The sequence below is a fragment of the Mustela putorius genome, unplaced genomic scaffold (assembly GCF_011764305.1).
Source record: "Mustela putorius furo isolate JIRA1106 unplaced genomic scaffold, ASM1176430v1.1 tig00003845_pilon_pilon_pilon, whole genome shotgun sequence".
Taxonomy (NCBI): domain Eukaryota; kingdom Metazoa; phylum Chordata; class Mammalia; order Carnivora; family Mustelidae; genus Mustela; species Mustela putorius.
In genome coordinates this window covers 69,207,012-69,222,796 of record NW_025421998.1, presented here as the reverse complement: position 1 = coordinate 69,222,796, position 15,785 = coordinate 69,207,012, and the positions used below count along the sequence as shown (strand labels likewise).

Sequence of the window (15,785 nt, the reverse complement as noted above, 5' to 3'; positions counted from 1 at the left end):
AGGCAAGCAGAGAGAGAGAGAGGGAGGGAAGCAGGCTCCCTGCTGAGCAGAGAGCCCCACATGGGGCTTGATCCCAGGACCCCGAGATCATAACCTGAGCCGATGGCAGAGGCTTTAACCCACTGAGCCACCCAGGCGCCCCTGTGATTCTCCTTTTTGATGGGGTCTTTGTCTGGTTTTGGGATCAAGGTAATACTGGCCTCATAAAAGGAGTTTGGAAGTTTTCCTTCTTTTTCTATTTTCTGAAACAGTTTCAGAAGAATAGGTATTAATTCTTCTTTAAATGTTTGGTAGAATTCTCCTAGGAAGATATCTGGCCCTGGGCTTTTGTTTGTTGGGAGATTTTTTTTTTTTTTAAAGATTTTTTATTTTATTTATTTTATTTGACAGAGAGAGAGATCACAAGTAGGCAGAGAGGCAGGCAGAGACAGAGGGGGAAGCAGGCTCCCTGCTGAGCAGAGAGCCTGATGTGGGGCTCGATCCCAGGACACCGAGATCATGACCTGAGCCGAAGGCAGCGGCTTAATCCACTGAGCCACCCAGGCGCCCCTGTTGGGAGATTTTTTGATGAATGCTTCAGTCTCCTTACTGGTTATGGGTCTGTTCAGGTTTTCTATTTCTTCCTGGTTCAGTTTTGGTAGTTTTTGTGTCTCTAGGAATGCATTCATTTCTTTCAGATTGTCAAATTTGCTGGTGTATAGTTGCTCATAGTATTTTCTTATAATTGTATTTCTTTGGTGTTCGTTGTGATCTCTCTTCTTTCATTCATGATTTTATTAATTTGGATTCTTTCTCTTTTCTTTTAATAAGTCTGGCCAGGGGTTTGTCAATCTTACTGATTCTTTCAAAGAACCAGCTCCTAGTTTCATTGATTTGTTCTACTGTTCTTTTGGTTTCTATTTCATTGATTTCTGCCCTGATCTTTATTATTTCTCTTCTCCTGCTGGATTTAGGCTTTCTTTGCTGTTCTTTATCCAGCTCCTTTAGGTGTAGGGTTAGGTCGTATACTTGAGACATTTCTTGTTTCTTGAGAAAGGGTTGTATTGCTATTTACTTTCCTCTCAGGACCACCTTAGCCATGTCCCACAGATTTTGAACAGTTATATTTTCATTTTCATTTGTTTCCATGAATTTTTTAAATTCTTCTTTAGTTTCCTGGTTGACCCATTAATTCATCAGCCTCCATGTATTTGAGTTCTTTCCAACTTTCCTCTTGTGATGGAGTTCTAGCTTTAGAGCATTTTCCACCTTCTACATTTATTTTTTATTTCTTTTAAAGATTTTATTTATTTATTTGACACAGAGAGAAAGAGAGATCACAAGTAGGCAGAACAGCAAGCAGAGAGAGAGGGGGAAGAGGCTGAGCAGAGAGCCCGATACTGGGCCTGATCCCAGGACCTTGAGATCATGACCTGAGCCAAAGGCAGAGGCTTAACCCACTGAGCCACCCAGGTGCTTCTACCTTCTACATTTAAATTCATTTTTTTCTTTATGCTTTTTCTCCTAAAAAAAAAATTTTTTTTTTCCAGTTACAGCACCTTTCTTTCTTCTTCGTCGTCGTCTTCTTTTTCCCCCAGTGGCTGTTTTAGAACTTATTCCTGTGGTCCAATTTGGCATTAAGTCATAATTTTTCCTTTATTCTGCTTTTAAAAAGCCCTCAGATCACCTAAGACAGTGCCATGATGTTGGCAGTCCATAATTCTTGTTAATTAGCCAATATCAATAAATATGATAGTCCCTAACCAGTTAAATCCTAGAAGAAAATTGAGTTCAAAGCAGAACAAAAGTATCACTCTGTTTAGTAGGTGTCCCATTACTGTAAGATGAGCTTTACTGGTTTTATTGCATGTATCAAACTTCCTTAAGTCTATTCTTTTTTTCTCCCTCACTGAGGCATTATTTATTACAGCAAAATACTTGAAAATAAACTAAATGCTTACCTTAGAATTCTGAATTATCAGTATGTATGCAAGTCTAATGTTCTTTTTCAATTTGTTACTGCTAACCCCTCTCTTTATACATGGCTAATGCTTTTACCTGGAGAAATACCTTTTATTTGATGATCCAGCCATTGTTCTCTAATATGCAAATACTGTATTCAGATACTAGCTTTATGGGACTTTATTATTCTTCTTCATACTTGCTTACTTTTTAAATTTTTATTTTAAAAATTTTTATTATTTTTTAAAAATATTTTATTTATTATTTTTATTTATTTTATTTTATTTATTTATTTGACAGAGAGAGATCCTTCAATCCTAGGATCGAACCCTGAGATTGTGACTTGGGCCGAAGGCAGAGGCTTAACTCACTGAGCCACCCAGGGTCCCCTACAAATGCTTACTTAAACAGAACAACGTGTGTGAACATTTTACACCTCCAAAACACCCTGCACGTTTTCTCAGATGAAAAAATTATGCGTCCAAAGTCACATGATTGAATCATGATTTGAACTGAGGCCAATTAGATATCGAGGCCACCAATTTTATTTTATTTTATTTTATTTTTTTAAAAGATTTTATTTATTTATTTGTCAGAGAGAGAGAGAGAGAGTGCGAGAGCGAGCACAGGCAGACAGAGTGGAAGGCAGAGGCAGAGGGAGAAGCAGGCTCCCTGTGGAGCAAGGAGCCCAATGTGGGACTCGATCCCAGGATGCTGGGATCATGACCTGAGCCGAAGGCAGCTGCTTAACCAACTGAGCCACCCAGGCGTCCCAAGGCCACCAATTTTATACTGACTTTCCCTCCTTGCTGATACTCTCCCTGCAGAGCACAGCTGGCCTCTTCTCAGACAGAGGGAGGACTCCCCTTCTGAGGCAGAGATAAAGGTGAGCATAAACGCTGTACATTTGCAAATTGGAGTCCTTACCAAAAACTCATGAAGTTTCATATCCTGGTTGTTTTCTGATGGTGTTTTCTCTCAACACCAGGTGTAGTAGGGCATAACCCTGGAATTCACTTGTGTTTAAACATTCCTGACTTAAAATTAAATATGTCAGTTTTAATCTCTACTCTCTTAGTATCCAGATGCACAGCAGTTTTAGGTCAAGACGGAGGACATTATCTTCACTAGGCTACTAGTGTTGACTTTTATTGGGTATCTTTGCCAGAATATGGTTCACTTCATGTCTAACTCCATCTCATTTATCCTTTTTATTATATTTGGCTAGTTTTTCTTTATTCTTTTTTTTTTTTCTTAATGTTTTGTCCTTTCTGAAAATTTTTGAGTGAGACTGCTAAGTCACATGAGTTAAAAGATAAAGGAATTGATGCTGGAGTTCACATTCTGAAGATTATCCATTGTCTATTTTATAAGATTGTTTACTTGTCAAGTGAAAAGAGCATGGTGGCCCTGAATTTTTTAAAAAATTGATTTCCATAGATTACTTTCCTAGATCTGCTTCCAGTAGAATCAAAATCGTTCTCCTTCAGGGGCACCTGGTTGGCTCAGTTGGTTAAGCAACTGCCTTTGGCTCAGGTCATGATCTCAGGGTCCTGGGATCAAGTCCCGCATTGGGCTTCCTGCTCAGTGGAGAGTCTGCTTCTCCCTCTCTCTCCACCCCTTCCCTGCCCCCTGCCGACCTCCCCCGCCCTGCTTGTGGGTGCTCTCTCTCCTCTTTCTCAAATAAATAAAATCTTTAAAAAAGTTATTCTGGTTCATTAGTTATTATTTTTTCTCTTGCATTGGTTTGTCTAGATGTATCCAGATTCCTCCTGGGTTCGCATGTTTAGGTTGTTTGTAGACTGAGGTTATTGGTAGCAGGAACTCCTGGAGAGATCCATGGAGGAGGGCAGTCTGATCATGCATGGTCATCTACTCATTTCTTATGATCTTGTAACAAGTCCCCCTTGGATGGAACTTGACTTTGGCTTGTCTTTTTACCTTTGGTGTCTTAGCATAGTGTCTAGCAAAGTAGATAAGGTAGCAAGAATGAAAATGTAAGCTCTGTGTAGCCCAGGACCACACTTACCTTGTGCATTGTGTACTCATCCCTTAGCACAGTTCCCAGATGCTTAGTAGGTGAACAATAAACACATATTGAGGAAGCAGAGAATTGGGTGTCTGATTTGCTTGGATCCCTGTTCTTACATTCTCTGATGTTCATAGTTTGATATATGGCTTGAGTTTAGAAGTAAAATCTTGATTTGGTTATCCAAATGTGCAAGCTTATTATTATGATTGAAAGATTACATTTTATATAAGATACTGCCTTGTAATTTATTATTTTCCTCTTACCTTCAAACCTCCCACACAATTTTTAAATAGTCCTTGTAATGAGGATACTTGAGGTGTATTTATCCTCCTGGTTGCTATGGATGAGTGACTGGTGACTTTGTAGAGGCTAAAATGTAGGCAAGTTTAAGAATCATTTTAGATGAATTCATGCATGATCAAGCCATTACAAGTCATGAGAGGAAAGAGGCATTTATGGCATAGGTCATTATGTGGTTGAGGTCAGCATCACCAAAAAACTTTCCCTTGCAGGTGCTATGTGGCAGGTGGCAAATACGGTTTCAACTGAATCTGAAAGCTTATTTAAAAATATTCTCAGTTCAGCAATGAAGCAGGTGTGCCTACCACTTAAGCATCAATTTTCTCAAGAGCAATGTTTTGAACCTAAGTGACTTGCGTGGTTACTAGAAGAATGAGGTTACTGATAAAAATTGTTTCCTTTTTGCTGGGGATAGTTTTAGTAGCATATTATTGCTTAAAAGAAATTTTCTCAGAGGAAACAGGTGTTAGGTGCTTATTAGTATGGAGGTTTTATTTATTTATTTATTATTATTAATTTTTTTTTAAGATTTTATTTTTTTATTTATTTGACAGACAGAGATCACAAGTAGGCAGAGAGGCAGGCAGAGAGAGAGGGGGAAGCAGGCCCCCTGCTGAACAGAGAGCCCGATGCGGGGCTCGATCCCAGGACCCTGGGACCATGACCTGAGCCGAAGGCAGAGGCTTTAACCCACTGAGCCACCCAGGCGCCCCAGTATGGAGGTTTTAAACATTGAGGGTGTGAACAAAAGACCACATCATTCCAATGATTCTTTGGCAGTTTCTAAAGAAATAAAAAAATACATGAACTTTACAAAATATGAATGTCATAGAACTTTAAACAATTTATTTGTGTGATTTGACATGGAAATGTAATGTTTGTTTTCACTTATGTATGGTTTATCTTAGTGATAGTTAGAAGCTTTTAATAGTGTTTGACTTTTATGTGGTAGAGGTGTGGTTTGCATTTCAGGTGGGACAGGAGTATACTGAGGCTTTTGAGCTTCTGAAAATAGTGACAACTTGTTTGTAAGGTAGCTTAAATTTTTCCCTTGGCTTGGGTAGCATCTGTGCACCTTCACATTGGCACTTCTCCCACATGCTTTTTGAGAGTCTCTCAGTAGAAAAATACTTGTCTTGACTCTGTTGTGCAGGAGATGGTCAGCAGTGGAGTTAGGAAGACAGGAAGTGAAAGAACAGTGGCTTTCACTATAACTAAATGTTCTTTGACATGATTTGCACTTGGTCCAGCTTCTTCTCTGTTTCTTTTTTTTAACTTGCTGTTTAATAAAAGCAAAGTCTTTTTTTTTTTTCTTTTTAACACTTGGAGTCTCAAACCTAAAAGGCAACCGCCTGTCTTTTCTTAGTAATAATCTGAGTGACTTTTTAAGACTAAAGCTGGGCACAGAAAGAACCTTAGACATTGAATCTAACTTCTCTTTTTACAGACAGGGAAACTGAGGCCTGAAAGTGAGTTGGTGAGACATGCAGCTAGTTCTAGGCCACCTCATGCCCTGGACTCTCATTACTATGATCCTTCCTGGGGGCCACAGTGACCAAATGGAGTAGCAGTGTATGAGAGAGTGGATATTGGGAAGGAAGGGGAGGCGCAAAATTCTGGGACTCCAATTCTAATACAACTTACATTCTCCTTCCCCTTAATTTAGATTGTAAGCATGCATGTTGCCTTATAACTGGGATAGCTGCGGCATCATCATATTTGAAAACATTCCCAGTTTCTATTCTGCCCATATCCCTATTCATTTAGTGAAGGTCCATGCATGCATGAAACAAGGAACAGCAAAGATAGCACTTATAATTTCATTCTGTCTTATGTTTGCTTTTTTAATTCTAAGAGCCACGGATGTATAAGAGCATGTTTTTCTATTCACATTTGCTTAATAATTATTAATACTTATTTTTGCTTAATATTTAGATAAGCATAGGTTTATATGTTTCAAAGCCAGTTTATTAATTACTTAAAATAGTCAAGTTGTCAGGTTGGTTATAATATGGGTTGTCAGCAGGTTTTTCCTGTTTGAACCCAAATGCTACTATGGGTGAGAAGAAAGGTTGGATTTTCTAAGGCTTTTCAAACTCTCAAGAAATTTTCCAAAGCATGTAATATTCCAACATAGACTATTTTGGTTACATAAAAGAATTGCAGTCAGTTACATTGATTGCTGCGTAATTAGGGAAGAATCTTACTCGGTGTTTTTTGTTACCCATAGAACAGCATAGAGACTGGACTGAGAAAGGGTAGTTTATCATGATAGGAAATAGATCAAGACTGGCATCATCCTGTAGTATCTATATACTAAAGTGACTTCATAGCATCATATTTCCTTTTTAAATGCTAGAAACCAGTGGAAGTTCAAAGAAGAAATAGTCATCATCTACATTTCCAGCATCTAGGATGAACCACTCAGCATTTTGATAAGTCTGCTTTTTCTATCTCTTTTTGTTCTTCACTAATTATACAAGTGACATGAGTGGTTAGTAAGTAGTGAGCACAATAATACGAGTAATACTCTATTTTAAATACTTTTATATGCTTATACAAATTTACATAGAAAATATAAAATATTGTTTTTGAGAGTTTTTAAATGATATTATATTGTATGCCCAGCCATCTTTATATTCTCTTCCCTTAGCATTGGTGTTTAGCAGTCAATAACTAAATGTTTACTAGAGTAGGGTGTCTGGGTGGCTCAGTTGGTTAAGCGTCTGCCTTTGTTTGGCTCAGGTCATGATCCTAGGGTCCTGTAATCGAGTCCTGCATTAGGCTCCTTGCTTGGCAAGGAGCCTGCTTCTCCCTCTGCCTCTGCCTGCCGCTCCTTCTGCTTGTGTTCCATCTCTTTCTCTCTGCCTCAAATAAAAAATAAAATCTTTAAAAAAAAGTTTACTAAAGTAAAAATTGAAGATCAGCAAATAAATTGTGTATATATTTTATCCAAATTGAACTTCTTTTTGTTTCTTAAATAGCTACATTTTACTTCACTCCTAGGCCTTTACATATGCTGCTCCTTGTGCCTGAAATGCTCAGGTCCCACCTCAGTTGCTGTTTCCTTGGCAGCCCTTTGCTGATCGATTTCTGACGGAGGGACTTCCTTGCTCCATATTCCCATGCTTCAGGGCATGGCCCTTTTCAATACTCATTTCCATTTAAGAATGTTCATTCAGGGGCATCTTTCCGGAATACTGTTAATCCTTGAGAGCAAGGACCATATTTGCTTTTCCACTCCTATATTCCCAGTGTCCAACTTATGGCCTTGTCCTTAGTAAGACTGAGTAAAGGTTTGAGAAATTGAATTACGAGCATGTTTTTATTACTTTGGAATGCAGTTCAAATGCAATTAACAGTCCTTTCATAGGTCACTACTGCCTCTTGACACTTCTTCTCTTAGTTCCTATCCCCTCTCCCTCCATTGCCCATCCACATCCAATCCTGTCTTTTTAACCTCCAAAATATGTATCATAAGTCTGCTCATTTTTTTTTTTTTTTTAAGTAAGCTCTGTGTCTCATATGGGACTGGAACTCACAACCCTGAGATCAAGAGTTGCCCGCTCCGCTGACTGAGCCAGCCAGGTGCCCCAAGTCTGCTCATTTTATTCCATCTCTGTCAACACCAGTGTGGTCCAGACTACCATCATCTCTTGCCCTGGACCACTAGAATAATTTGGTCTCCTGACGTTCATCTTGTCTCATCCAAGGAAACAGAACAGACTAAAATGAAAGCCTATTATGTGATAAGTACTGTTTTGTGAAACTGTTTTCAATTCTTATTTGCTGCACTGTGAGGGTGTATGTGTAAGTTGTGTGTGTATGTGAGTATTTGAGTACTTGGTTGCTCTATAGAATGTATTTCTTATTATAGGATATGGTCAAAACCGTTGGAAAGCCATTGTCCTATACTGGTAACTCTGGAGAATTCTTGTGCTCTGTCAGGATCAGAAGACTATGTATTTTTCATTACTACGTGACCCTCTTTTGTATGTGTCTTTAAAGGAAACATTCCTTTAAAATAAAAGAAGTGAAGTCTTTTGAATAAAGCTGTTTGGAAGTGGTCCCATCCTTTCTTTGTATGTTCCTCTGTCTCTCCTTTCAAGTTTAAATTATATAGGTCAGCGGGTAAAATCTTCAGATATAAGTACTCAGACTGAATTTAACTGTAATTTTTCTGCTTTTATTCACTTATGCAAATAAGTAAATAATTGTACTTATTTATTTACTTATTTATATTATTTTCCTGCTCCGTCTCCCTATATTGTTCACGAATATATTTCTTAGTCTTTTTCTTCTCCTTCTTATATTCTTACCTATTTTTGGCTTCTTTTCATGTCTATAATATTAATATTATTATAACACTGCTCTCATTGGGAGTGTGACTTTTGGGAACTTAAAAATGAAAAGCCTAAATACTGTCCCATTATATGCTTTTCTGGTATATGCCTGGTGTGAATTGCATTTCTGGACCTTTTTGTATCTGCTCTCAAAAGGACAAATAATCTTCAGTTATCACTTGGAAGCAAACTGATGTGTGGGTTTAGGTCTAAACAAGCCTTGTGGTTGTATTAGAGAACTTTTCAGTTGCTCTGATCTAGTTGCACACTGCAAAGGAGAGGTCAAGAGACCTCTAACGTCAGCACCCCCTTCACCTCCTCCTTCAGTCTTGGGTAGCACATGGAGCTTGTCTAAGTAAGACTGAAAATAAAACAGTCATTTATCTTTCTCAACCATGAAGCTTCTTCATCTTTGGACTGTGTTCGGCTCCTTTTGGTCTGGTAGGGTAGCGTATCTTAATGTCTCGCTATTTTGTTTTTCATTGCATGAGACAATTTAGGGATTGCTTATCCCTAGAAAATCTGAAAATTAGTCCAGTGGTTATAGGGTGAGTGTTGGTAATTATTTGTATTGAATCCACATGCAGTGGTTTTTTTCTTTTATTGTTTTTTTTTCTTGATCTATCATAGATTTCATTGTTGTATTAGGATCAGTTTGGCTGCTGTAACACAGACTCATATAGCAGTGATTTGGACATGATGGAAAGTGGTGGGTCTCTCATTTAATATAATAGTTCAAGGGTAAACAGTGCAGCACAATTATAGTCCCTCCACGGTGCTGGGAATCCAGGCTTTGCCATCTTTATCTTGAGATGGCTACTCCTGCTCCTACTACTCCATTGTTACCATGATATCAAAGAAAGGGAAGCAGGAAGGGCCTCCCCGTTTTCTTTTTCAGAGCACAGTGTGGAAATTTATCATTTTTACTCATACGGTATTCATCAGATATAGTCACATGGTCACAGTTAGCTGCAAGGGAGGCCAGGCAGCCATGTGTCCCACTAAAACTTGTGGGACTGTGGAAGAGAACAGATGTCAGTAGTGTGAGAAGCATCTCCACCGTAATAGCCAACAACCTGAAGGGATTTACTTTTGGACTGCTTCTTTGTTTTCTAACTTACAGCTTTGTGAAGAGAGAGTTTCCACTAAAGTTATCAAGTGGACTTCAGTTACTGAAAAGAGTTCATCTGAGTTAGTGTATTTGCCTTTGGGATTTAAATCAGATTTATTCCACTGCTTGTAGGGATGCATGTGAAATATATTAAGAGATGAGGTGGTTTTTCCTTAACTCTTGCTTTTCCTGTGCTGCTTTTGTTTTTTCTTTTTTTTTACCTTTTTTTTGAGGCTAATTTTGTACTTGTTTTCAGGTATGGCACAGTCACAAGGCTGGGTGAGAAGATATGCCAAAGCCTTCTGTAAGGGCTTTTTTGTGGCGGTGCCCGTGGCAGTGACTTTCCTGGACCGGGTGGCCTGTGTGGCCAGAGTGGAGGGAGCATCAATGCAGGTAAAAACGGATGTGGCTTCATTCTTTATAGCACATGCTTCATGGTTTCTTGTGTACTAGCAGTGGGAGTTCTGTATATTATTTCTGTGCTGGGAACTGAAAAGTTTTAAAAAGGCCTTGACCTGAAATTTAACTTTACTAAATTGTTTTAAAAGGTCTTTTAATGTAATCATATTATAAACAGGGTGGAGGTGAATAAACATAATTATCAAATCGTTCTCTATATCTGTAGGGTTTTTTTTTTTTAGTTTTTATTTTATTTTATTTACTTTAATATGGTAAGTAGAGATTCTAAGGAAATTTTACTAAATGACACCATTTTCTGTAGCTATGACCTGGGATTTTAAGATATTTTAATTATATTTGAATCCACACTTAAATATCCTTTGATATTGTATTGATAGTGTAGTTGTAGGATGGGTTTGGGTCAAATTCAGTTACTGTGTGTGTATGCATATATATATATGTATATATATACATAGAGTTACTATATCTATCTCGGTATCCATATACATATTAGTATGCATATATATGTACTTACACCCAAAGTATCTATATATATGCATAAAATATATTTATATACAAGGGTGTATATATACATAAATACACATATGTGTTCATGTATATATATGTATATATGCATATGTGTATAAACATACACACTTTCAGTAGGTAGAATAGTGTAGAACATTGGTCCCAGATATTCTGGGTGTGTTCTTTAAGTATGTTGCTGATTGAAAAGATTAAATGCACTTTATGTTGGAAGAATTTTGCAGTGGAGATTTCCAAAACTTATGTGCAAATAGTCTTCTGGAATAACAGGGAAGACTTTGTTCTAAGTTGATGCTAATAACCTAGCTGTATGAGTAAGTTTATGTAATTAAGATGATTTTGCATTTTGTGATATGGTTTGTTTTCTCCCATTGTGAACATGTATTAAGTTCACATTGTTCTAGATAGCTGTATAAAACAAATAAGTAAAATGAATATATAAACTTGTAAGAGCTTAAAGTTAAAGTTATATAAAGAATAAACATTTATTTATTTATTTATTTATTTATTTATTTATTGTTTTTAGTCAGAACTAGTTCCTTAACTCCAGCTTTGAGGAGTTAGAATGAGTATGCATTTTAAAATGTAATTATTGTATTGAAAATCAGATCTCTTCCTGAGTTCTGGTAGTGAGTGCTATTTTGCTATACAACCATTACTATACTGAGATAGATTTTTCCAGAACACAAAGCCTTCTTACCTTGGATCTAATGATATTCCAGAGGATCGTGCAACAATCATAGTATCCTAAACTTGATGACTTAGGCCAGTATAGACCCACTGAATATCTTTGTTCATGGCTTGTGCTAAGAGGGAATTCAGTAAAAAATAAAAGAAATTGATTGTCTTATGAAAAGACAAGGCTTACCCCCAGTTAAGAAGACAGTGAAGAAAGTGTTAAATATTAATGTCATTCTGAAATGCCAGTCTGTTAAATCGGATTTTTTGCTGCAGGTACATTTCCTGCAGATACATTTCTTACAGTGTTCCTGGGCCCTACTCCCAAGAAGTCAAATTTGTTACCTTGTAGTTTGTCTGGTATATTATGTAGAATTTCCTTGGCTACTGATTACAGGATAAGAGCTTGAATTGAGTTAGATATACAGGAGAGTTTATTGGAAGGTTTATTATGTACCCAGGAGGAAGGCAGAAGTATGACAATCAGCAGGGACAACTGGAACCAGGGATTTGGACACCGCGGGGTGCTCTGTCTTCTGTGTTTCTGCCGTCTGTTTCTGTCTGCATCTTTGGCTTCGTTCTCTCAGACCGGCTTTCTTCACCATGCTGGGCACAGGGCTGCTGGCAGCTCTCATGCTTTAAGATGCCCTATTTTGTCACCACTTGAGAGAGATCTCTCCTCTTGCCTTAATTTTACTTTGAAAGATCTTGGGAAAGGACTGTGATTGATTGTTTCAGTCATGTAGCCTCATCTATACAAATATAGATCAACTTTGACCTGTGGGTTAAGGTGCCATGATTGGCCCGACTTCAGACAGGTACACAGCCCTAGCCAGGGCTAGGCTCAATAAGAAAATGACAGAATATATTTGAATCAACTTTCGGGGTAAGGAAGGGGTAACATTTCCCAGAAGAGAGGGTATGCTATTTTCAGAATAAAAGAGGAAAGGATATTCTGGGAAGAAAACAAACATATATGTTTATTACAGTTGGGTCTGTATTTTAGGATTTTTTGACTCCTTCTAAGTATAATAGAGAATTTATCTATAATTTCATTAGATATTACTAAACCATACTTAAAATTATTTAGGAGCAGAAATTATAATAATGGGATATAGTGATTAATTAATTAAGCATTTTTGAAGACATCTTTGCTACTACACAACTTTGATGAACTGAACATGTTTAGACTGTGGAATTCAGCAGAATTTTTGACCAAAAATTTGACAAAAATTCTTGTCTTCAAATTTCTGTAATGACACAAGTACTAAATAGCTGGCAGGGTGTGTGGTCATGACTGGAAGTCCCCGAGCATCCTGCAAGGAACACACCTGCTCTTATTGACTCTGAGGCCCGAGAATTATATCTGGTATTTGGCAGTTGGTTGATTTGTTGTGAAGGAAGGGAGTTCTCTGAATGTGCAATGATGCCTTCTTGTACCAGGTTTAGAAGTGTGAGAAAGGGAGAAAAAGCAAGTGGCAAGAAATGAAAAGAAGTGTGGAGAAGAAGAGGAAAGAAAGTTACCTAGATCGGTTGGGTGATAGAGGACGATGGAGAAAATGAGACTGGTACAATCAATGATCAGGAGGCAGCGTGGTAGAGAGGACCAGTGTGAAAAAGACTCAAGATGGAAATGTGCTCCCCTGAAGGCTTTGCTGGGCCCCCTTGTGAGACCTGCCTTGAACGCTGACATAGCTCTGTGGCATGTTTGTGTGCAGCGCCATGAGACATGTCATTCTACATCTCAGTATTCATTGAAGGACTCTGTGACATTATTTTTTTAAAGATTTTATTTATTTATTTGACAGGCTCCCTGCTGAGCAGAGAGCCCAATGCGGGGCTCGATCCCAGGACCCTGAGATCATGACCTGAGCTGAAGGCAGAGGCTTTAACCCACTGAGCCACCCAGGCGCCCCTACTCTGTGCCATTTTGAAGGAATTCATGTTGGTGTAGGTTACCAGTCTTGAGCATCATTCATTGTGCACTTTAGAATACATGTGTGTTCAGGTGGAAAGATCATATCTAGTCATTTCTGTCATTTCAAGTATCTGAATCATTTTGTGACTCAGGAGGTCATTTTGAGATTTGGACAATAATGAAAAGCAGAGGTAACTTTGAGTTGGAATAGGGAGTCATTTATCAATGGCTAAGAAGTGTGAAACACTATTTTAGGTGTGGTGGGGGATGGCGAATCAGGTATGGATTCTGTCATCAATGTACTTTTACTTTAGTAGAAGAGTTTCAAGGCTATTAACCCTGAATAATGGATACGTTTTCAGATGAGAAGGTATCAGGCTGTCAGATATATTTGGCCAGTGCCTGGTACTGAAATGAAAACTGGTTTGCTTTAGCATACTATTTTGGAGCATAGATCTGGAAGTTTTAATCTGGAATAGAGTGGTGCCGAAGAATAATACCTTGAGCCCTTTTATTGTTGGTCATGGTATTAACTTTCACTATAGCAATAAACTACCCTAAGATTTCAGTTGCTTGCATTCAGATCATTATTTCTTACTCATGGGTCGGTAGATTAACTGTAGTCACTCTGGACTCTGGGTTTGGTTCATTCTACTTCATGTATCTGTCTTTGTGGGACCTACACTGAAGGAGCCATGGCTACTTGGGGGTATGTTTTCATGGGTGATAGCAAGATATCAGAGGGTGAGTAGAAACACTCAGAACCTCTTAAAGACTGTTCAGAACTTAGACTCCTCTGTTCAAATAAGTAAGTCATGTATCAAAACCTAAAGTCAGTGAGATTGGGAGTCATGGCAAAGTCAGTGAGATTGGGAGTCATGGCAAAGTGAGGAGGGAAGGAAAAAACTGAGTAGGTGAGTATACCTACTATAGCCACTATGACTTCAATGGTATTTGGTTGACTTCAGAGGTAATCTAAAAAGTTATTTTTCACCTTTGAGTCTACCTACAATGACCCTAGTCTTTGAAGTCAAAGACTGACAAGATTGGAGTAGATTGAAATTTTGAGTCATTGCATTCTGGAATAGGTTGATCCATTTTAGATGTCTTTAAGCTGGAAGTCATCCAGGGCCACTTGGATCATCACTTTAGAGTGACTTTTCATAAAGGTCACTCTGCAACTTGTAGACATGTTATTTAAGAAAATCCAAGGACTGAAAGATCAGATCTCATTAAAGAGATATATTGTACCAGTCTTTTGGAGTGTATTGAATAAATGCTGTTATAGCAACATTGGAAATCACTTTGGTAGCAAATTTTTCATGAGAACTGTTTTTTATGTCTTTTTAGAATTCTGCTGGCTTGGGATTTAATAGGAGAAGCTTGTTTTCAGGATTCTGTCTTACAAGAAATCTTTATTTTTTGAACACTATGGAGTAAGTTAGGTTTCCCAGCATTAATTTATAATTTATTAGGTATCTGAATAGAAGGACAGAGGTGGTCAAACATGAGGACTCACAGCTAGTTGAAGATAAGTCATAAATGAAAGTAAAGTTTTTTTAATAGTAGAATGACAATTTGATGGGAAATATGGTACAGTTTATCAAACATTTGATTTTTAAAATAAAGTTGTATAGGTATATCCACTTTATTGGATGAGATGTACCTTTTGCAATACTCTACACACAGAGAATGCTGGCAGAAATTATTGGTTAATGATTACTCATACTGAACTATTTCCCTCGAGTACACATGAATCACTTCTACTAGTTGCTGAAAGGTTACTATGAAAGTGGATGCACTTTTTTTTTTTTTTAAAGAAGCACCGCATTACTCAATATTAATTTAACTCAGGAAATGAAGACTGATACTGCATACAGTTGAAACTACAGAGGGAATTTATGTTGGTGGAATGCAATTATTCAAATTAGAAGTTCAATTGCTTACTGAGGCTTTTAGAGTAAAAGAGGTGCCCTAGGAATAGTTTAATGACCTCATACCAAAGTTTTAGATTTTATTTGAGTGAGAATGCCTGTAGCAGGATCACTGGTTCTTATAAAAGGTGTATGCCTTCTTCATTTAAAATTAAGACTTTCAGAAAGCAGGTATCACTGTCCTGTTTTGTTGGAATTGCTATCTGTAGCATATAGTATACCATCTTCTTTTTTCCAGTTGGCATAGCCGGAGGGGAAAATACTTGAAAATATTATTCCACAATTATATCTCTCTAGCTCAGACTTCAGAGAAAGATTTATGCAGAATAAATTAGAAAGTTAGAGAATGGGAGGGAAAATAGTTTAATCAGCATTGAGGTATTTACTAATCAATAACACACTTCCCTTGGTTCAAAATTGTCTTGACTTTCAGCTATCTGCAGATGATCCTGAAGAGATTGGTTTGTAAGAAACATCTTAGACTCCTGCTTGGCTCTTTGCAGTCATTATCTGAATTTCCTGCTGAGCTTAAAATTAAAAGTTCTGTCAAAAAAGCGAGCAAAGAGGCTTACGCCCTCTCCTT

At 37.7% G+C, this 15,785-nt stretch overlaps 1 protein-coding gene across 3 annotated transcripts in view; it reads left to right on the top strand.

Moving 5' to 3' along the window:
* The window catches only part of IMMP2L (inner mitochondrial membrane peptidase subunit 2), an 860,599-nt gene that overhangs the window by 33,965 nt on the left and 810,849 nt on the right, over nucleotides 1–15,785 (top strand). For 2 of the 3 annotated variants that reach the window (XM_004741947.3, XM_013051034.2), the window contains exon 3: nucleotides 9,984–10,120. In XM_004741947.3, coding sequence (XP_004742004.1) covers nucleotides 9,986–10,120 — 135 coding nt within the window. In that variant the 5' untranslated portion in view covers nucleotides 9,984–9,985. Of the gene's footprint in view, nucleotides 1–2,768; nucleotides 2,828–9,983; nucleotides 10,121–15,785 lie in introns of all 3 variants that reach the window. The other variant, XM_004741948.3, reaches the window with a different exon arrangement.